Below are 23,507 nucleotides of genomic sequence, written 5' to 3'. Positions count from 1 at the left end.
AAAAATTAGCTGGGCGTGGTGGCACGGGCCTGTAGTCCCAGCTACTCAAGAGGCTGAGGCAGGAGAATCGCTTGAACCCAGGAGGCGGAGGTTGCAGTCAGTCGGGTTGCACCAGTGCACTCCAGCCTTGGCGACAGAGCAAGACTCTGTCTCAAATAAATGAATAAAATTTAAAAATTAAAGAAAATGCATTTGGAATGATTTTCCTTAAACAACATAAATGCATCATTTGTTCTTTTTGTGGGACTTTGTTCATCTATGCTTAGTACAAATGGAGAGAGGTGAAATGAACCTACCTCACATTTGTAAGGAAGGTGTTTTACAATTTTTCTAAGGTACTTTGTACCCTTATTATGATTGTTTTTCTGTTGGCTTCCTCTTTTCAAAGTCCTCTTCTTTTCATTTGCTTTAGTTTTAGGTCCTGAGATTCTTCTGTAGAGGTTTTGTTGTTTTTGTCCATTCTTTGTAATTCTCTCAGAATGACAGGAAAAATTATACTGAGTTATCTCTCATGCATTTAATACATATGAGGCCAGATAATCCTGTAGAAATACTCAGACCCAAAACTTTATTCAGATAAATATCTTACTGAGTCTACCTACTTACTGTGCCATCTTGCACTTCCTGGTCAGTAAGCTGAGTGTTGTCTGTAAACTGTCTCTAACTCATCTAAATGATAATGTAGCAGAAAATAAAATCTACCTTGCATTCCATCGTGTTGGTGCGATCAGTGGGTTGTGGTTATCAGACCAGATTCTGAACATCTTCTAGAGAATTATGCTCTAGCTGCATTGTCTGTATTATTTGGAAGAGGTAGGGAAAAATCATTAGTATAGACTGTGTTTCTCACATTTGAATTAAATATAATAGGCACATCTGTAGTGTTACTCCCAGTAGACACTCAGTACATATTTGTTGATTAAATAAAGAGACTTGGATTCTGTTTCCAGCTCTGCTACTTAAATGGATGGATTTCCTATTCTGCTTCCTCACCCTTTCAGAACTCACCTGTTCTGCATTTCACTAGGACAAGTTAGAGGGCAAAAAGTATTTGAGTTAATGCTGAGTGTTTTAAGTGGAAAACAGCTAGTCCTTTGGTGTGCTACCCTGAGGGGAGAGGACAGAAGAGACCTGACCTGGCAGTCTTTGTTGAGAATATAGCCTGGAGAGTAGAGATAGCCCAGGGTCTGGAGTCATTTTATTTTCTGTTTTGCGTAGTCCAAATTTCATCTGGCCCTGGGCCAATGAGGGAGTAGTCAATTTCATGGATGCTTTAGAACCAGTTTGAGAGTAATTTCTTTAAAATTGGTATTCTTTCTGCAATTAAATATAGAACATTGAATTTTGACACACACCCTCTCTCCTTCCCACCCGCTGTGTCATTTATTTCCCACCCACTCTTTTCCAACACTCTTCTTATCTTTTCATCCAGCTTCAATTTTCTTTCTATCTTCTATTCCATCTATCAAACTATTTCCTATCTATAGCACTGTATAATCTTACATAGCCATAAATAAGAATGGCTCTGTAGGTCAGTATGACCCATGGAAATAGATCACAGATAATACACCAGATAGTTATCTGGGTGCAAGGATGCTGCATCAGACTTGTTCCAACGCTACTACTACATAACATTCTCTAAGGGGAGATGCTGCCACTTGCCCTCTGTTTTCTTCTTCTCTCTTGGGTTGAAACTAGGGTAGGGTATTGTAGTTCTTCTGCTCCTTGTGGTTCAGAGCTAATCCCTTGGCCTAGCATCAAAGATTATCTCTTTTATTCCCAGTTCCTCAAAAAAACTAAAGTACTGATTCTACCCTTTGTAAATTAGTTCCTGTTTGAGTTCCAGAGAAAGGTATTTACAGTTCCTTGACTAAAGTCCAGAGAGTACAATGCTAGAGGAAGCATTCCTCTAATCAGTTTGTTCATGATTCTGGTGGTTTGGCTCTTCTTTCTCTGGACACTGAAAAGCAGTCTTTTACCTCTTTGGATTTTCTTAGTTCCTACTTCCTGGTTTCATGTGTCCAAGCTACTATTGCCGTTTGGCTTCCCCAAGTATCTTGCCTCTCTTTTATGGTGTCTCTTGACTCTCATATCCTGCTCTTACAGTCTGATGAAACACTTATCTTCTAGGCAGTTCTTTTAAAATGAACAAAACAAAACTTTCATTGTATTAAAAAAAATTTTTTTTTAGAGCAGTTTTAGATTGATAACAGAATTGAGAGGAAGGTACAGAGATTTCCTATGTACTCCCAGTGCCTACACATACATAGCCTCCTTTCCCTGATTATCAACATTCTCCACCAGAGTGGTACATTCATTACAACTATAATTCTCTGGGGTTTTTTTTGTTTTGTTTTGTTTTGTTTTGTTTGAGATGAGGTTTCACTCTCGCCCAGGCTGAAGTGCAGTGGCGTGATCATGGCTCACTGCAAACACAACCTCCCAGGCTCAAGTGATCCTCCCACCTCAGCCTCCCGAGTAGCTGGGACCACAGGCACATGCCAACATGCCAGGCTAATTTTTGTGTATTTTGTAGAGATGGGGTCTTACCATGTTGCCCAGGCTAGTCTCGAACTCCTGGATTCAAGCATTCCTTCCACCTCAGCCTCCCAAAGTGCTGGGATTACAGGTGTGAGCTACTGCACTCAGCCTGTAATTCTTTTTAATGATCCTGTGGAGAGGGTGTACTGAGTGGAAAAGAGCTACCAATCTGTTTTGCATAGAGCAATCTAATGTCTCTATTCACTTTTGTAGTTCCAAAATGTGTTAGAGGAATTTCAGAATGCACAAATTAGCTAGCAGGTAAATTTCTGGCTGTAATTTTGATGAAATAATCCAAGAGAGGAATGACCAGATAACTTTTGATACATATTTTATAAATTTTGGTTTTGATCTCAGTCTTTTATTTTTCTTTTCAGTTGCTCTAGGTCGTAACCAGCCTTTGAAAAAGGAGAAACCAAAATGGAAAAGCGATTATCCTATGACAGACGGACAACTACGCAGCAAGAGGGATGAATTTTGGGATACCGCACCAGCTTTTGAAGGCCGGAAAGAGATTTGGGATGCCTTGAAGGCTGCTGCACATGCTTTTGAGAGCAATGATCATGAACTGGCACAAGCAATCATTGATGGTGCAAACATAACATTACCACATGGTAGGTTTGGTGTTCCTCAAGGACAGAGGAAACATAATCAGCTTTGTTTCTGATAGCAAGAAACCAAATGGGAGAGTTTTTTTCCTTGCTATGAATTATTCTAACTTTTTTTTTAATGTAGCAAGGAATAGCATTCCTCTTTTTTTCTTGTACATCTTTCAGCTGGAGACAGGTTTTACTTCGTGTTTATATATATATATTTTTTTAATATATCTTAATTTCAGAAAAGAGCTCTTGATCATCTAAAAAGTTTCCATGTAACCTAGTTCTCCATGAAGACCTCTTCCCTCCACCCTCCCACCCCCACCTCACCAGCCTCATCACCCTGCCAATCTATTGGAGCTTCCACTTCACTGATTTCCTCCTAGCAGCGCTAGAGATAGAGTCTCAGTTTAGATTTTGTAAGCTGTAGAGACTCAGAGGATGCTCCTTTTAGTCATTATACTTTCTCATCAAGCCTATTTTTGGCATAATAAGCAAACCCAAACTTAGAAGAGAGTCCCGCATGTTTTTAAGGACAGTTTTCCATGATTGTAGCCCTGAGCATTCTTAGGAACTTCTCTCTTTTGCGTAGCAATGTGACTCTTTTAAGGATAACCGTAAGCTTTGAATGTTTCTGGGGATGCACATATGCTGGTTCATGTACATACTCTTGTTTGGTCTCCTTGATGAGAAACATAGGAAAATTTTTCATGCTACATTGAGATTTAGGTGTTAATTTTGTATTTACATTTTTTATTTCTGTATTAATATTCTCACTATTCTCTTTAGTTTTTCAAGTTAATATTTTTCAAGGTTGTCTTCAGATTTATGTAATAACCACCTTGCATTGATTTCTATTCATTATTATACCTTCATTGTTTTAATCCCTAGTATCTCCCTTTATCTACATTCTTAGAGGAACAGGGACTTTCATTGTTTAACCATCTGCTTTATGTCCTTTCACTCTATGTCAAATGAAAGGTTTTTATTTTATTCTATTCTTTCTCTCTCTCTTTTTTGAGACAGAGTCTTGCTCTGTCGCCCAGCAGGCTGGAGTGCAGTGGTGCACTCAGCTCACTGCAACCTCCGCCTCCTAGGTTCAAGTGATTCTCGTGCCTCAGCTTCCCCACCATGCCTGGCTAATTTTTGTATTTTTAGTAGAGACAGGGTTTCACCATGTTGGCTAGGCTGGTCTCAGCTCCTGACCTCAGGTGATCTGCCCGCCTCAGCCTCCCAAAGTCCCCTTTTTTAAGAGACAGGTCTCACTCTGTCATCCAGACCAGAATGTGGTGGCATGTTCACAGCTTATTGCAGCCTTGACCTCCCAGGCTCAAGAGATCCTCCCACCTCAGCCTCCCAAGTACCTGGGACTACAGGCACGCATCACCATGCCTGGCTACGTTTTTTTTGTTTTGTTTTGTTTTTGGAGAGGCATGGTCTCACTATGTTGCCCAGATGGTCTTGAACTCCTGGGTTCAAGCAATCCTCCTCCCTTAGCCCCCCAAAGTGCTGAGGTTATAAGCATGAGCTGCTGTGCCTGGCCAAAAGATACTTAACTTACTGTATCCTTGCCAGATTCCAGATCACCATTAGTTTTCTGATTAATTGTGCTTCCAAGAAACATTCCTTCTTTTATAGCTGCCTGTTGTTTATTATGAAAGTTTATTAGCATAGTCTTGTGTTACTAATGTTATTGAGCACCCACTGATCACTTTTTCTATACATGTATAAAAGTGATCCCTCCTACATTTGAAGAATTTATAATAGAATGCCATTTTCAGTGTGACTCTTTTTTTTTTTTTTTTTTTTTTAATGACAGAGAGTCTTTTTTTTTTGGTAAGTTGTTTTATTTTTTTGAGACAGGGTCTCACTCTGTTGCCCAGGCTGGAGTTCAGTGGCATGATCTTGGCTTACTGTAACCTCCACCTCCCAGGTTCAAGCAATTTTCATGCCTCAGCCTCCCAAGTAGCTGGGGTTACAGGCATGCACCACCATGCCCAGCTAATTTTTGTATTTTTTTGGTAGAGACAGGGTTTCGCCATGTTGGCCAAGCTGGTCTCAAACTCCTGGCCTCAAGCTATCTGCCTGCCTTGGCCTTCCAAAGTGCTGGGATTACAGGCGTGAACCACTGCACCTGGCCTCAGTATGAGTCTTTAGTCTCAGTTTTCATGAATAGTCTCTAAATTCTTTACCTTTATGTGATTGTGGGTTGGGAGGTGGTGGGCATCGTATTAGTCCATTTACCTTTTTCAGTTTTGTAATTATCGTCTTCACATACCACCTTTATATAATATAAAGTGAAGGGGTCTTCCTTTACAAATAGTTTTATCATCCTTCTCTTTTTGATGTCTATATCCTCTATTTTTCAAGGAGAATATATGTTGTATAGACCTGCACGTGGGTGGAAGAAGAGTCATGTTTGTGTGATTGTGTGAGATCCAGAATGTTGGAACTTTGAATTTCTTATTTTGTACTTATAATTACCTACTGGAATACCTGGTTGCATTCTGTATATTGTAGCCTTGTTTAAAACTTCATGGAGGCAAAATAACTCTGTTGCATGTAAGGCTGGGGCTCATGCATATCCTATTGGATGTGGGCTCGGATCACCAAAGACCGAAGTCCCTCATTTCTGCTTCTCTGTGGAAAATGTTCCCAGCAGCCCTACCTACTAACAGATCAGGGAGAATTACTCTCAGAAATTCAAGAATTATTAGATGACCCTCTATTCGCCTTCTATGTTTAAGGAATATTTTCTGCTTAAGCATGGAATAATCAAGCCAATATTTGAGCTTTTCTCTTTCAAAACTCTGTGATAACTTTCTGGGTGTTAATATTGTCATTGGTACCCTTGATTGACTTTTGTTCATATCTGAATCTTGTCAGTATTTTTTGGACCTTATAATTTTGTTTTGTCATGTACTCTAACTCACCATCAGTTTATAACTAGGCTATTGTATGCTTTTACCTAGACTGGCTTAGTGGTATTGCTGAAATTCTTTCCATCTTTTTTGTGTAATTACATGTTTGAAATTTTACTTTGGGACGGGCGCGGTGGCTCACGCCTGTAATCCCAGCACTTTGGGAGGCCGAGGCGGGTGGATCACAAGGTCAGGAGATCGAGATCATCCCGGCTAACACGGTGAAACCCCGTCTCTACTAAAAATACAAAGGATTAGCCAGGCCTTGTGGCAGGCGCCTATAGTCCCAGCTACTCGGGAGGCTGAGGCAGGAGAATGGCATGAACCTGGGAGGTGGAGCTTGCAGTGAGCCAAGATCGCGTCACTGCACTCTAGCCTGGGTGACAGAGCAAGACTCCGTCTCAAAAAAAAAAAAAAAAAAAAAGGAAAAAAATAAATTTTACGTTGGGCACATTGTGTTGTGCTACCCCTTAAATATCCCAAATATATTTTAAGTTTAAATTATTACATAGACTTGACTATTATTTAGTTCAGCCTTTGATATCAGTTCTGGTCTTACTTCTGTTCCTGCTGTATTACTTGCAGCTACGTGACTTTGGGCAAATCACATCTTCTGTAAGCTTCAATTCTCTCATCTGTAAAATATGGATAATAACTATCTACCTCTTTGGATGGTTATGTTGATTAAGTGTAATAATAATACATGTAAGTTGCTGATCAGAGTGCTCGATATCCAAAAAGCACTTAATAAATAGTAGTGCTGATGATCTTTTTTCCTGAACTCTGAAATTAACAAGTAAATTCCCTGTTCCCTGCACCAAAATTCTGAATTATAGATTTTGATCATTTTCTAAATTATCTTTTTTTTTCTTTGAGACGGAGTTTCACTTTTGTCACCCAGGCTGGAGAACAAAATAACATTACACTTTTTAATTATCTTCGTCTGTTAATAACAACAATAAGTCTTCAGTTTATTCTCAAGTGGCAATGGGGAGAGTAAGAGGGAACTTGTCATAACTACCTGTTAATTTTATATATACACATATGGTATATTTTCATTCTGGAAATTGACTCATATTGAGAATGGTATGAACATATATTGTGGAAAAAGCTCCCCATGTGATTTTGATACCTGGTCCCCTTTCACAGTTTTCCTGCCCTATATGAGCTTTATTTTTCATGATTTGCACAGCATGTTATTACTCATTGTCTTACATTTCTTAAAGAGCTTATTTCCTTTTTCTCATTGATTACTATTTTGCCATTACCTACAAATCCTAAAAATATTCTTTATATAGTAGTTTACCAGTGAAACCAGGTTATAGATTAGCGATTTGCCAAATTAGCATAAACAGGGTAAGAAAAAACAAGTAGTATTTACACTTTTCACACAGTTTCTGCGTAGTGAATAGTATACTATTCAGTACTTTTCAGTGAAAGCTTATTCAGAAACTGTATCTTGTAAAGATGAACACTTAATGCTTTTTGTAATTATGATATAGAAGATTTAAAAGGATTTTAGGAATTGCCTAGTCCCTTCCTCTACCTCCTGATTTTCTAGAAAGGTAGTTGTTGATTTGTTTAGCATCTACAATTATCTCATAATTCTTAGTGAGAATATTTTTTTCTAACATGTTTTCCATATCCCGGCAATTCAAATGTAAAAGCTCTCCTCTTTTTTTTTTTTTTTTTTTTTTGAGACGGAGTCTCGCTCTGTCGCCCAGGCTGGAGTGCAGTGGCACGATCTTGGCTCACTGCAAGCTCCGCCTCCCGAGTTCACGCCATTCTCCTGCCTCAGCCTCCCAAGTAGCTGGGACTACAGGCGCCCGCCACCACGCCTGGCTAATTTTTTGTATTCTTTAGTAGAGACAGACTTTCACCGTGTTAGCCAGGATGGTCTCGATCTCCTGACCTTGTGATCCACCCGCCTCGGCCTCCCAAAGTGCTGGGATTACAGGCATGAGCCACCGCGCCCAGCCAAAAGCTCTCTTCTTAACCTCCTTGACTAGATGGAGTAGGTAGCTACTCCCTGTTACTCAAACATGCTTTTCTACTGGGAAACAGAAATTTAACCCCGATTTTATTCATACTTCTTGTAGCTAAATGTTGCCAGTTCTTCAATTCAGCTTTTGATGACCTGTTTCTTTTGTCCTTAACCCTTAAGGGGTATGGGAGGTAGAAAAAGTTAATTCTTAAAAGGCTTAACTTTTTTTATTTCTCTTTTCACAGAGTTTGTTATATGGGTGGGAAAGGAGTTCCCCAGAATGTTTTTTTCTTTATCTCAAAATATATTAAATGTGCATTATGTATAATAAAATTTAATTTTTTAAAAAACAAAGGCACTTACAAATAGTATAAAGAGCATGTTATGTGTAAGGAACCAACGTATGAAAAGAACACTGGACTGAGAATCAGCAATAAAATACTCAAAACTCATGTTGTTTTTATTTATTTATTTATTTTATTTTATTTTATTTTTATTTTTTTGGAGACGGAGTCTAGCTCTGTCACCCAGGCTGGAGTGCAGTGGCGCGATCTTAGCTCACTGCAACCTCCACCTCCTGGGTTCAAGCAATTCTTGTGCCTCAGCCTCCCGAGTAGCTGAGATTACAGGCGTGCAGCACCACGCCCATCTAATTTTTGTATTTTTAGTAGAGACCGGGTTTCACCATGTTGGCCAGGGTGGTCTCAATCTCCTGACCTCAAGTGATCCACCCGCCTCGGCCTCCCAAAGTGCTGGGATTACAAGCATGAGCCACTGTGCCCAGCCTCATGTTTTGAATTAACATTTAATTCTTATGCCTGTAATAATCACCTGCAACAATCCCCACTTTGCACAGTTCAGAAAACTGAAGCACAGAGAGGTTGCATCATTCTTCCAAAGTATAAGTCATGAAATTGGGATTTGAACTCAAGTCTTGGATCTAACAGTAACTAATGCAACTCAATGCCCTGGACAAGTCATTTCATCTCCCTGTTGTGTAAAGTGATTGCACAAGTAATCTTCAGTGTTTATGTCTAATGTTTTAGTTCCCTTGCACACTATATAGAATACTTTGGTAAACTGTTAATATTAAAGAGACAAAAGCAGATTCTCTTAAGACATAGACAGGAAATGCATGTGTGTAAGTCTTGTTTCTGTTTTCCTTAGGTGTTTCAGAGGCCCACTAAGAAACAGGCCATGAATTTTGGTGTGGACTTTAAAGGTTCCTATAAGAATTTTTCATGCGGGCACACTGGCTCATGCCTGTAATCACAGCACTTTGGGAGGCCGAGGTGGGTGGATCACGAGGTCAGGAGTTAGAGACCAGCCTAGCCAACATGGCGAAACCCCGTCTCTACTAAAAATACAAAAATTAGCCGGGCATGGTGGCGGGCGCCTGTAATCCCAGCTACTCGGGAGGCTGAGGCAGGAGAATTGCTTGAACCCAGGAGGCATAGGTTGTACTCCATCCTGGACGACAAGAGCAAGACTGTCTCAAAAAAAAAAAAAAAAAAAATTTTTCATTTGGCCAGGCATGGTGGCTCACACCTATAATCCCAGCACTTTGGGAGGCCAAGGCAGGCAGATCATGAGGTCAGGAGATAGAGACCACCCTGGCTAACGTGGTAAAACCCCATCTCTAATAAAAATACAAAAAAAAAAAAATGTGTCATTTAACAAAGTTAGTTGATAAGTTAATTCATAAACATAAAGCTTAGGAATGAAGGCATGAAGATATATTTACACAGGAGATGGGATTTTGCTGGACTGTTGTAGGGTTTAGAAATGAAACAGGGCCTTAATGAAGGATCTGATGACTGATTAACCATAAAATAAATGTTATATCATTTTTCTCTCTATCCTCAAACAAAAATAGTTCAGGATTATAAATTGTAAATTTATTCCAGTTTATCTATTCCTCTGCTGTTGTCAACCTTTTCCTTCAATTAGAGCAATAAAGGCCTGCAAACAGCTGAGGTGGGAGGTTGTCCCTGAGTCAGTAGGCTTGTCTCTAAAAAAGACCTCCTTTTTATGCCATTCTGGGTAGTGGAGGTAGAGGAACACAGGGTTTCTAACATGGTCCCAGGGAGTATGTTATACCAACTTCTACTTCTGTAAAGCCAGATCAGCTTTACACAGACCACTGTGTTCAGGTGCTTCTAGTCTGCTCCGTTGTCCCTTTTAGAGCACTGAAAATTAAAGATCAGTGTCCCCCTTAAAACTTCGGTGAAGTGTTACACAAGCTCTTAATCATGATTTGACTATCATATGACATCAACAATACGTTTACAGGTTAAGCCACTTTTCACTTATGTTTACTACAAGAGATGATAGACTTAGTTTTTCTGAATGCCACAGTCTTGATGGCTGATTTGGTAGTTTGAGATAGCTAGACCTTCTGCTTCTAAAGCCTGATTGCCAAATATAAACTTGATATATATAATTCCTAGCAAAGTGTTTGCATGAGAGAACCTGTAATTTGTTAGCATCTCTACAATCCTGAAAAACTGCACCTAATGTCTGGATGGAAGATAATTTTGATGGCCCTTTGGACATTAGTGTGATTCAGGTTTGTGGAAATCACCATGAAATATGAAGCCATGGACTCAAATTTTATGAAACCTTGATCCTTTGTGACATTGCTGTTGGTGAGTGCTGCCCTGTAAGTCTGATTGTGAGATTTAAAACTTGAGAGAAGACAGCCAACATTATTGTGTGTTTTCTATGGATTTGTTATATGTACTAGGCAGTTTTTCACGTGCTTATTATTTAATCTTTACAACAGCCTCATAAGGGAGGTACTATAATTCTTGAGGAAATAGACTCACCATATCCAAAATCAGGGTCTAAATTCAAATGGGATATGACTGACTCCAAAGCCATGTTTCCTTCTGTCACATCTCACTGTTTCTCCTGGAATCTTATGTCCCTCTATCAGGCTTGAGTATACTGCCTGAACGTTCCCCCCACTGTTTCATTCCTTTACATTCATTCTGTCATTTAAGTGTTCTCATTCTTTCTAGCAATTTCCAACTCAAATGTTAAGGCTTTCCTTTGCCATAGCAGGGCATGGTTGTCAAGAAGTAGAAGAGTTCATAATACAAAAATTAGCCAGGGTTGGTGGCAGGCGCCTGTGGACCCAGCTACTTTGGGAGGCTAAGGCAGGAAAATTGCTTGAGCCCAGGAGGCAGAGGTTGCAGTGAGCCGAGATTGTGCCACTGTCCTCCAGCATGGGTGACAGAGCAAGATTCCATCTCAAAAAAAAAAAAGAGAGTTTAAGCCTTCTGAATCAGAAAAGAGAAGTCAGGAGCAAAGACATTTATTCCTACAGGCTTTGGAAGAGACCCATAGTGCTACAAAAACCTTGGAGTTCTAGAACATTGTCCCCTTCTTTCATTTTGGGAGGATGGTTTTCTATACCAGATTGCCAATGTGATCTAAATATTAAATTTGTCAACTTTATTAAGGTACATTGAAGTACGCTAAACAGCATGTTTAAAGTGGACAATTTGATCAGCTTTGACATGTATGTAAAACTCCCCACAGTCAAGATAACAAACGTTTCCACACCCTTGCCAACATTCATTTTTAACTTTTACAAACCTATTCATGTAGTGATGCAAGTCTCACGTGGTAAAAATTTTTAACACTGAGCTGCAGTCTTAAGGGAGTGAGAGCACAGAGGGATAAACAGTGAGGCCTTTAAATGCTGAAAAATACATCTTTCTTTCTAACCTGAAAGATTGCTTGAGAAACAGTATAAAGCATTAGTCCTAATGACATTTAGTAAAGGTATTATTTGTCATCTAATTTAGTTTTATCTTTCTAATTTTCTAGTGGAATATTTTGAGGCATAATTTAAAATAATCATAGAAGAAAACAGTTGACCAAGGAAAACAGAAACATCTGAGCCAATCGTCTAGATAAAAGATAAATAGAAACAACTTCAGAAAATTATGTATGAAATCAGAACAGAAGGTGGAGACTTGGCATCTTTCTTCCTACCATGGGGAGCTTTCAGGGCTTCCTGGCCTGGGGAAATGATGCCCTGGCACTTATTTAGCCTGGTGGCCATCTGTCTCTGCTAGGACATGAAGCCTACAATAGGTTTGTGAAAAGAAAAAAAAAAAAACACCTGTCCTTCCACAGAGGCTGTTAGGTGAGCAATCTGAGCAATCCTGGCTAGAACTATGTTAAAACTAGTAATTGCTAAATGAACTGCACCCTTGGTGGCCAGTGGGTGATAATTAAAACGTTTTGTAAAATTTTTTGTAAATTTTGTAAATGTAGCTAAAAGTGATTTTGGAAAAATAGAAAAATCCCTGTGTTGTCAACTTTTAGAGTGTTCCTTCCCTTTTGTGTTTAAACATACTGGGTTTCTTTAAGCAAACCTCTCTGTATTAGTCTGTTTTCACAGTGCTGTAAAGAACTGCCAGAGACTAGGTAATTTACAAAGAAAAGAGGTTTAATTGACTCACAGTTCCACAGGGCTGGGGAGGCCTTAGGAAACTTAAATCATGATGGAAGGCAAAGGGGAGGCAAGGCCTCCACATGGCAGCAGGAGAGAGAAGAGTGAGGAGCAGAGGGGGAAGAGTCCCTTATAAAACCATCAGATCTTGGCCGGGCACAGTGGCTCATGCCTGTAATCCCAGCACTTTGAGAGGCAGAGACAGGCAGATCACTTGAAGTCAGGAGTTTGAGACTAGCCTGGCCAACATGGGGAAATCCCATCTCTACTAAAAGTACAAAAATTAGCCAGGCATGGTCATGCATACCTGTAATCTCAGGAGGCTGAGGCTGAGAATTGCTTGAACATGGGAGGTGGAGGTTTCAGTGAGCTGAGATTGTGCCACCTCACTCCAGCCTGGGCGACAGAGTGAGATTCTGTCTCAAAAAAAAAAAGAAAAACATCAGATCTCATGAGAACTCACTCATTATTATGAGAACAGCTTGGGGGAAGCCGCCCCCATGATCCATTCACCTCCCATCAGGCCTCTCCCTAGGCACGTGGGGTTTATGGGGATTACAATTCAAGACGAGATTTGGGTGGGAACAGCCAAACCATATCACTATCTTCTGCTGCCTCATTTTTTTCACACACTCCTCTCAAATACTGTAGATGAGACAGCCTCATACCACTGAAACTTCTCTCAGTCACCACCATTTCCTTCTTTAAGCTGTCGTAGGCATCATTAGCAAATACGTTGTTGGGCTCCACTGGGCACTGTTGATTTCTTGCTCCTTGTGATTCATTTCTCAACTTTTTATCCCTTGTATTTGTTCTCTGTCTTTTGTTCTCTTCCAAGTACATTTTCTCCTTCTCATTAACTAATCTGAGAACCAATCCCTGTACCTCTTATACATTATACACTTGGTCACTTACTAGTTCTGTGACCCTGGACAAAAGTTACTTTATTCTACTTCAATGTTTCCATCTGTAAAATGGGTATAATAGACTTAGCTTATAGTGCTTTTGTAAGGATTAAATGTTGATGTATGTAAAGTGCTTAGACAGGGTTAGCAGTGTTAAACACTCCTAAGTGTTTGCTTTTTTTTTTTTTTTTTTTTTTTTTTGACTCCGTTGCCCAGGCTGGAGTGCAGTGGCGTGATCTTGGCTCACTGCAACCTCTGCCTCCCGGGTTTAAGCAATTCTCCTCCCTCAGCCTCCTGAGTAGCTGGGATTACAGGAGCGTGTCACCACACCTGGCTAATTTTTGTATTTTTAGTAGAGACAGGATTTCACCATGTTAGTTAGGCTGGTCTCGAACTCCTGACCTCGTGATCGGCCCACCTCAGCCTCCCAAAGTGCTGGGATTACAGGCATGAGCCACCGTGCCCAGCCAAACGTTTGCTTTTTTATGTTAAATCTTATATGTTGGAAATGATTGCTCTCCAAACTTCTTTTACCCTGACTTTTCCCAATCTGCTTTAGTTACTTGTAGATAATTCAGCTGAAGCATCTCATGGAACCTGGAACAATTAAAAGCTAAGCAAAGAATCTTGTAACCCTAAATTATCTATTTTTTTCTGTCATTCTGGTTTCCAGTTACATGATTCTTTCCCTTTGATTTTCCATCAAATCTAGCCCATCATTTGGTTCTGCCAGTTATCTTTGAATTTCTCAGTTCGATTTTTTTCCATTTCTGTAGTCAGGCAGTCATGATTCCAGTCTTTCTCTCTTCACGTAGATGATAAAACAGTCAGCAGCAGGCTTTGTCTTGTTCACCAACACAACCTTAGCACCTAGAATATCCAGTAGCATATAAAAGGCAGTGAAAGTTGAATGTCTGATTTACCTGTTTTAGCCACCTCTGGTAATTTCTTGTAGTATTAAGCCTAAACTCCTGAATCTTACTATCAGGTTTCATTATTATTGCCTATTTATTAATTTTACATCATTTAATCTGTATTCTACTTCAGCAAGGTCCCATGGTATTCTCTATTTACCTTGTAATTATTCTTATTTCCGTATCATTTCTATTTCTTGGGATGCCCTTCACTGCTATTCTGTGTCTTTAAAGTCATGCCCAGAGCACACCAGTTCTACAGAATTCCTCCATGTTGGCTCTACCAACTCTAGTCACTTTTCTGTTCTGCGATGTCTCAGCACGTGTGTTTGATTTTCATTGTATCCGTTTGTACTAAAATCTGTGATGGGTATGCTGTATCTGCTCATGAGTATATGCTCCTGGAGATCAGGGACAGTCTTGGTTCTCTTATAACCTTCTTTCCTCAGTGCCAGTGACATGCCCTACACACTTCAAGATGATCAGTAAATGTCTATGCAGTGACTCTAGAATGTAAGAATTGTTTCCTATTGATCCTTGTTAGGTCCTAAAGAGGTTGTGTGGTAGAAACCACTACTATCAGTGCAGCTTTGTCTTTAGTAGAGATTTGGGGCCATTAAATAGTGGAGGATTGGGATTATGTTGTTCAAGAGTCTAGGCCACAAAGGAGCCAGTCTGCTCTGAATAGGTAATTCTGCGGTAATAGTTATGGACTACAATGTAAAATATTACTTTTATTGATATTTTGTGATCCCAGATATTTAATTCGGGAACAGGGTAACCCATAAACCTATAGACTTAAAATGAAATCAAATAATATTTGAGTAAATGATATGGATTTTTCCCTTATTTATTTTAGAGTGGTTTTAAGTTCACAGCAAAATTAAGTGGAAGAAACAGAGATTTCCCATATATCCCCTACTCCCACACATGCATAGCCTCCCCCAGTATCAACATTCACCGTTAGAGTAGTTCATTTGTTAAAAATAAATGAACCTACATTGAAACATCGTTATCACTCAGAAGTCCATAGTTCAGGGTTCACTCTTGGTGTTGTACATTCTGTGGGTTTGGACAACTTTATATTGACATGTATCCATCATTAATAGTATCATACAGAGTAGTTTCACTATCCTAAAATATCCTCTGTGTTCTACCTATTCATCCCTCCCTCCCTCCTAACTCCATGGCAACCATTGACCTTTTTTATTGTCTTCATAGTTTTGCCTTTTCCAAAGTGTGAAATAGTTGAAATCATATTATATATAGCTTTATCATACTGGCTTCTTTCACTTAACTAATATGCATTTAAGTTTTTGCCATGTGTTTTCATGACTTACTGGCTCACTTATTTATTTTATTATGTATTTATAGATAGGGTCTTACTCTGTCACCCAGGCTGGAGTATGGTGGCCCAGACGTATCTCACTGCAGCCTCAAACTGCTGGGCTCAAGCAATCCTTCCTCAGTCTTCCAAGTAGCTGGGACTATGGGCAGGCACCACCATGCCTGGCTAATTTTTTATTTCTTTGGTAGAGATGGGGCCTTGCTATGTTACCCAGGCTGGTTTTGAACTCTTAACCTCAAGCCATCCTCCCGCCATAGCCTCCCCAAGCACTGGGATTGGAGGCATGAACCACTGTGCCCAGCCTCCTTCTGGGATTTTGATTGGGATTTGCATCAAATCTATAGACTAAGCTGGGAAGAACTGACATCTTGACAGTATTAAGTTTTCCTATCCATGAACATGGATTCTCTATTTAGTAATTATTTTATCAAGGTTTTTTGTTGTTGTTGTTTCATATCTTATACATACTTCGTTAGACTTATACCTAACTATTTTCTTTTTGAGGTGCTAATGTAAATTATGTTTTCAATTTCATATTCTACTTGCTCATTGCTGATATATAGGAGAGCAGTTGACTTTTGTATATTAACTTTGTATCCTGCAACCTTGCTATAATTGCTTATTAGGTCTAGTAGCTTTTATGTTGATTCTTCATATTTTTTACATAGACAGTATGTCATCTGCAAACAAAGGCAGTTTTATTTTCTCCTTTCCAATCTGTATACCTTTTCTTGTCTTGCCTTGTTTTATTGCATTAGCTAGGACTTCCAGTACAGTGTTTAAAAGTGGTGATGAGAGGGGACATCCTTGTCTTGTTCCCAACTTAGTAGGAAAGCTTTGAGTTTCTCATTAAGTATGTCTTAGCTATAAGGTTTTTTTTTTGTTTTTTTTTTTTTAATGGAATTTTGCTCTTGTTGCCCAGGCTCACTCCAATCTTGGCTCACCACAACCTCCACCTCCCGGGTTCAAGTGATTCTCCTGCCTCAGCCTCCCGAATAGCTGAGATTATAGGCATGTGCTACCACGCTCAGCTAATTTTGTATTTTTAGTAGAGATGGGGTTTCTCCATGTTGGTCAGTCTGGTCTTGAACTCCCGACCTCAGGTGATCCACCCGCCTCAGCCTCCCAAAGTGCTGGGATTACAGGCGTGAGCTACCGTGGCCGGCCAGCTATAGCTTTTTTGTAGATATTCTTTATCAAGTTGAGGAAGTTCCCTTCTATTCCTAGTACTGATAATGAGTGTTGGGTTTTGTTATATGCTTTTTCAGCATCTATTGATATGATCATGTGATTTTTCTTCTTTAGCCTATTGATATTATGGATTATATTAATTGATTTTCAAATGTTGAACCAGTCTTGAATACTTGAGACTAAAGCCTACTTGGTCATGGTGTATAATTATTTATACAGTGTTGAATTTGATTCATTAATATTTTGTTGAGGATTTTTCAATCTATGTTCATGAGAGATATTGGTCTGTAGTTTTCTTTGCTTGTAATGTTTGGTTTTGGTATTAGGGTAATGTTGGCCTCATAGAATGAGTTAGGAAGTACAGTGGTACCCCCTTATCCATGGGGGAATATGGTCTTGGAATGTTCCAGAACCCCCAGTGGATGCTTGAAACTGTGGATAGTACTGAACCTAAATGCTGTCAATTGGAACACAATTCTTTTCTTGTCTTCCACCCACAAATGTAATGCCTTTTTCGTCTGAACTAATCGCTTGTCACGCAGTGTTTTAACTATTGTGGTTTGAAGTGCCACAGCAAAACTAGCATGAATTTTTTTTCCTTCTTTACAACTTCACAAATAAATTTGTTCTTATCTTAGATCTTAGCAACATCAACATACAGATGTTTTTCTTTATTTATTTGAGAACCTCCACATTTTCATTTTTAAAAAGTACTTTATGGCTTCTTTTGGCATATCTAAATTGCCAGCACCACTACTCTTGTGTTTTAGAGCTAATGAAGCACTGCGATAATGCAACTGTTGATCTGATAACCAAGATGGCTACTAAGTGATTAATGGGCAAGTGGTGTATACAGCATGGATACTCCAGACAAAAGGTTGATTCATGTCCCAGGCCAGATGGAGCAGGATGGCAAGAGATTTTATCATGCTACTCAGAAAGTTAAATAATTTAAAACTTGTGAGTTGTGTGATTCTGGATTTTTCCATTTAATATTTTTGGACCACAGTTGACCAAGAGAAGTTGAAACTGCAGAAAGCAAAACTGTGAGTAAAGGGAGGAATGCTGTATTCCCTTTTCTGTCTAATGAAAAAGATTGTAGAGAATTGTTATAATTTGTTTCTTAAATGTTTGATAGAATTTACCAGTGAATCCATCTGGAATTGGTTCTTTTCTGTTTTGGAAAGTTATTAATTATTGATTCAATTTCTTTAACAGATGTAGGCCTATTCAGATTGTTTTGTGTGAGTTTTGGCAGATTGTGTCGTTCAAGGAATGGGTCCATTTTATCTAGGTTTATCAAATGTGTAGGCATAGAGTTGTTCATAATATTCTTTTATTATCCTTTCAACATCTGTGGGATCTGTAGTGATGTCTTCTCTTTCATTTCAGTCATTTGTGTCCTCTTTTTTTCTTGGTTAGCCTGGGTAGAGGCTTACCAATTTTATTGACCTTTTGGTCAGTAAAACCTTGTAATCAGCTTTTGGTTTTGTTGAATTTTTTTTTTTTTTTTTTTTTGTGACAGAGTCTCACTCTGTTGCCCAGGCTGGAGTGAGATCACAGCTCACTGCAGCCTCCAACTCACAGGAACAGGCATCCTCCCACCTCAGCCTCCTGGGTAGCTGGGACTACAGGCATGTACCACCACACCCTGTTAATTTTTGCATTTTTTTGTGCAAAAATTTTTTTGTGCACTGTTACCCAGGCTGTTCGCAAACTCCTGGACTCAAGCGATCTACCTGTCTTGGCCTTCCAAAGTGCTGGGATTACAGGCATGAGCCACAGTGCCCAGCCTTGTTGATTTTATTTTTTCATTGATTTTTTTCCATTTCATTGATTTCTATTTTAATTTTTTTTCTGCCTACTTCGGATTTAAATTGGTTTTCTTTTTTTAGTTTCCCAAGGTGGAAGCTTACTGATTGATTTTAGATATTTCTTCTTCTCTAATATAGGCATTATAAATTTCCCAGTGATCACTGCTTTTGCTGCATCCTGAAATTATAAGTTGTTTTCCTTTAATTAAAATATGATTTCTCTTGATTTCTTCTTTGACCCCATGTGTTATTTAGAAATGTATTGTTTAATATCCATGTATTATGGATTTTCCAACTACCTTTCTGATATTCATTTCCAGTTATTTCCATTATGGTATAAGCAGACATTGTATGATTTCATTTTGTTATGGTGCGTTTTATGTTTCAGAATGTGGTCTCTCTTGGTAAATGTTCTGTGTGAACTTGAGAGAAAAATGTGTAGTTTGCTATTGTTGGATGAAGTAGTTTAAACATGTTCATTACATTAAATCAATAGATGGTATTGTTGCATTCAAGTATGTCATTTCTGATTTTGTGCTTGTTAGATCTGTCCATTTCTGATCGAGGGGTGTTGAAGGCTTCAACTATAATAGTGGATTCATCTCTTTCTCCTTGTAGTTCTGTCAGTTTCTGCCTCACATACTTTGCTGTGCAGTTAGGTGCATACACATTAAACATTATTATTTCTTCTTGGTCCAGGCATGGTGGTTCCTGCCTGTAATCACAGCAAGCGAGGTAGGCGGATCGTTTGCCCCCAGGAGTTTGAGACCAGCCTGGACAACATGAACATGGCAAAACCCTGCCTCTACAAAAAAATACAAAAATTACCTGGGCATGGTGGGGTATACCTGTAGTTCCAGCTACTCATGAGACTAAGGCAGGAGGGATAGCCTTGAGCCAAGGAGTTCAAGGCTGCAGTGAGCTATGATCACACCAGTGTATTATAGTCTAGGTGACAGCAAGACCCTGTCTCTAAAAGTAAATAAAAAAAATTTTTTTAAAGGTTCTTATTTCACCTTCACTTATTTCTTTCTTTTTTTTTTTTATGAGACGGAGTCTCGTACTCTGGCCCAGGCTGGAGTGCAATGGCGCGATCTCGACTCACTGCAAGCTCCGCCTCCAGGGTTCACGCCATTCTCCTGCCTCAGCCTCCGGAGTAGCTGGGATAAGCACCCGCCACCACACCTGGCTAATTTTTTTTTTGTATTTTTACTACAGACGGGGTTTCACTGTGTTAGCCAGGCTGATCTTGAACTCCTGACCTCAGGTGATCAACCCACCTTGGCCTCCCAAAGTGCTGGGATTATAGGCATAAGCCACCACTCCCTGCCTGTCCTTCAGTTTTGAAGGATAATTTCACAGCATACAGAATTATAGGTTGGTGGTTTTTTCTATGCTTTAGATATTTCACTTCACTGTATACTTGCATGATTTCTGAGAAGTTGGAGTTGGATATGTAATTCCATTTTTGTTTTGTGTGTGTGTGGTTTTTTTTTTAGGCAAGGTCTGTCTCTGTTGCCCAGGCTGGAGTACAGTGACACAATCTTGGCTCGCTGCACCCTTGACCTCCCGGGCTCAAGTGATCCCCTCACCTCAGCCTCCTGAGTAGCTGGAAGTACAGGCACACACCACCACACCCAACTAATTTTTGTATTTTTTGTAGAGACAGGTTTCACTATGTTGCTCAGGGTGATTTTGAACTCCTGAGCTCAGGCTATCTCAAGCTATCTGCCCATCAAAGCCTCCCAAAGTGCTGGATTACAGGCATGAGCCACTGCGCCCAGCCGTTTAATTCTTTTCTTTGCTCTTCTGTGGGTAAGCTGGTTTTTTCCCCTCTGGCTTTTTTTTTTTTTTTTTTTTGGGGGTAGAGATGGGGTTTCCCTATGTTGCCCAAGCTGGCCTCAAACTCCTGGGCTCAAGCAATCCTCCTATCTTGGCCTCACAAAGTGCTGGAGTTATAGGCGTGAATCACTGTGTCTGGCCAGGAGTTTTGTTTTTTTTTTTTTTAATCTTTGATTTCCTGAAGTTTGAAAGTGATATGCTTAGATGTGTGTAGTTTTTCTGACATTAACTTTGGAAAATTCTCAGTCATAATTGTTTCAAATATTTTTCCTGTTTCTTTCTCTTGTTCTTCTCTGCTGTTCCCATCATGTGTATGTTACACTTTGGTTTGTCCCACAGTTTCTGGATACTCTGTTTTGTGGTGGGGTTTTTTGTTTTTAGATTTCGTGGGGTTTTTTGGGTTTTTTTGTTGTCATTGTTGTTGTTTATTTTTTTTATTTTTATTTTTTTTGAGACAGTCTCTCGCTCTTGTTGCCAGGCTGGAGTGCAGTGGCGCAATCTCAGCTCACTGCGACCTCTGCCTCCCGGGTTCAAGCGATTCTCCTGACTCAGCCTCCTGAGTAGCTGGGATTATTACAGGCGCCTGCCACCACGCTCGGCTAATTTTTGTGCTCTTAGTAGAGACGGGGTTTCGCCATGTTGTCCAGGCTGGTCCCGAACTCCTGACCTGAGGTGATACCCCCCACCCCCACCTCAACCTCCCAAGGTTTTTTGGTCTTTTTTGTCTTTGCTTTTCAGTTTTAGAGATTTTTACTGAGATATCATCAAACTCAGATATTCCTTCCTCGTTCGTGTTCAGTTACCAGTAAGCCCATCAAAGGCGTTCTTTATTTCTGTTACAGTGATTTTGTTCTCTAGCATTTCTTTTTGGTTCTTTTTAGAATTTCCATCTCTCTTATTACATTCCCATTTGTTCTTATATGCTGTCTGCTTCATCCATTAGAGCCATTAGCATATTAATCATGTTTTAAATTCCCAGTTTGATCATTCTAACACCTCTGCCATATCTTGAGTCTAGTTTTGTGCTTGCTCTAAAAAACTGTTTTTTTGCCTTTTGGTACATCTTGTAATTTTTTGGGAAAGATGGACATAATATACAGGAGCTATGTGAAATGGGCCTTCAGTAATATGGAGGTTTTAGTCTTTTTGTGAGCCTCTGCCTCTGGATCATGAACTGGACCAGTGCTTCTCAGTCATAGTCCCTGCCTTAGGTGGGACAAGATGGCTAGAAGGGGCTAGAGCTGGGTATTTCTCTTCTCCCAAATTAGTTAGGCTCTGATAAAACCCCAGCAGGATAGACTCTAGTTAGTTTCTTCTGAGGGCAGAATTCTCTGGCATATTTAAAAATGGTTCCTTTTGCACCCTCCTCCAACCCAGGGAATTATTCTGACTGTCACTACAAGGAAGTTGTAGAGGTCCAGAAGGTAAAACTCAGGAAGGTATCACTCTTCCCAGACACCCTTCACCAAGTTCCCATGGAGTTTTCTCTGTAAGACTTGTCCACACTGAGCCTTTAGCAATTCACTTAGTTACGTTTGAGGTTTCCCTACCCTGCACTGGTTCCACAGAGATTTCAGCTCCTGGGTGTCTGCTATGGTAAATGGTGGTTCTCTGTATTACCCGGGCTGTCTCTCCTATTTCGGGGGCAGTGGTTTGCCCTGTGACCTTACTTCTCCCACAGATTAAGAATATCTGTTGATTTTTCAGTTTGCTCAGCCTTTTACTTGTTAGGATGGAGTGGTGACTTTAAGTTTTTTGCATGCCAGACTAGAAACAGGAAGTCTGATTTTTAGTTTAATGTAAAACTAGAGCATATTTACAACTCAGATTATAATTTTGTAGAAAGAAGTGCCGGAAAGAATAAATAAACTAGAAAATTCCATATTAAATAAAAAACAAATTACTGTTTCTAAAAATACTGAAATACGGGAGCTTCTGTAACCGTCTAAATAGCTTACTTCCAGCATTATGGATTGAGCACTGGCAGAGCATGAGTAAGAAGATACATCATCCAGCTGTAACTCTTCATGGAGTTTTTCTCTCTCACCTTTTAGAGATTTGAAAACTAAACCCTGACTCACTGGGATGAAGGGCAGAAGGGAAAGGGCAGTGTGAAGTTACTGGTATAGGGACTGCTAAGTGATCACAGCTGTGCTTGAAGTAGATCCATTTCTACAATAGTATTAGTGATACACAGAGGCTAAACAGAGAAGAGGGAAGATTCATGTGTGTTCTGCTTTCCAACTAAGCTATCACCCCAGCCCATCTTACGTAACTTAGAAGGCAGACCAGATTGGACCTGTGGTGGGTTGGTGACCATTCCAGACTCATTTCAGATGCTTTATATTTTCATCCTATTGACATTAAACACAAATACCTGTTCATTAACTCATTTGTTCACTGATAACCATTTCTCAGTGTTCTGGATGTGGTAGACATTTTGGTTTTTTATCCAAATTTATAATAAGCTGATACCATATTCTAGTTTGGGGAAAGGATATGTTACATATAACCTTAAAACGTTCATTAAGTTATGCTTTCAGCCAGGCACGGTGGCTCACGCCTGTAATCCCAACACTTTGGGAGGCCAAGGCGAGCAGATCACCTAGGTCGGGAGTTCGAGAACAGCCTGACCAACATGGAGAAACCCCATCTCTACTAAAAATACAAAATTAGCTGGGCGTGGTGGCGCATGCCTGTAATCCCTGCTACTCTTGAGGCTGAGGCAGGAGAATTACTTGAACCCGGGAGGCAGAGGTTGTGGTGAGCCGAGATCACGCCATTGCACTCCAGCCTAGGCAACAAGAGTGAAACTCCATCTCAAAAAAGAAAAAGAAAAAAAAAAAGTTATGCTTTCAAGTTCCCCCAAGGAAGTCCTGGTAACTGTAATGTAGTTTACACACCTAGTCTCAGCTACTTAGGAGGTGGAGGCAGGAGGATTGCTTGAGCCCAGGAGTTTTGAGTCCAGCCTGGGCAACATAGG

At 39.8% G+C, this 23,507-nt stretch overlaps 1 protein-coding gene across 5 annotated transcripts in view; it reads left to right on the top strand.

Annotated features, from left to right (window-relative positions):
* UBTD2 (ubiquitin domain containing 2) overlaps window positions 1-23,507 on the top strand; it is a 74,531-nt gene that overhangs the window by 47,044 nt on the left and 3,980 nt on the right. For all 5 annotated transcript variants that reach the window (XM_063724395.1, XM_009241282.4, XM_002816192.6 and 2 more), the window contains one exon: window positions 2,919-3,155. In XM_063724395.1, coding sequence (XP_063580465.1) covers window positions 2,981-3,155 — 175 coding nt within the window. In that variant the 5' untranslated portion in view covers window positions 2,919-2,980. The remainder of the gene's footprint in view (window positions 1-2,918; window positions 3,156-23,507) is intronic.

This window comes from Pongo abelii, chromosome 4 (assembly GCF_028885655.2).
Source record: "Pongo abelii isolate AG06213 chromosome 4, NHGRI_mPonAbe1-v2.0_pri, whole genome shotgun sequence".
NCBI lineage: Eukaryota > Metazoa > Chordata > Mammalia > Primates > Hominidae > Pongo > Pongo abelii.
Note: the sequence above shows the minus strand (reverse complement) of the source record. Positions and strands in the feature narration are given on the sequence as shown.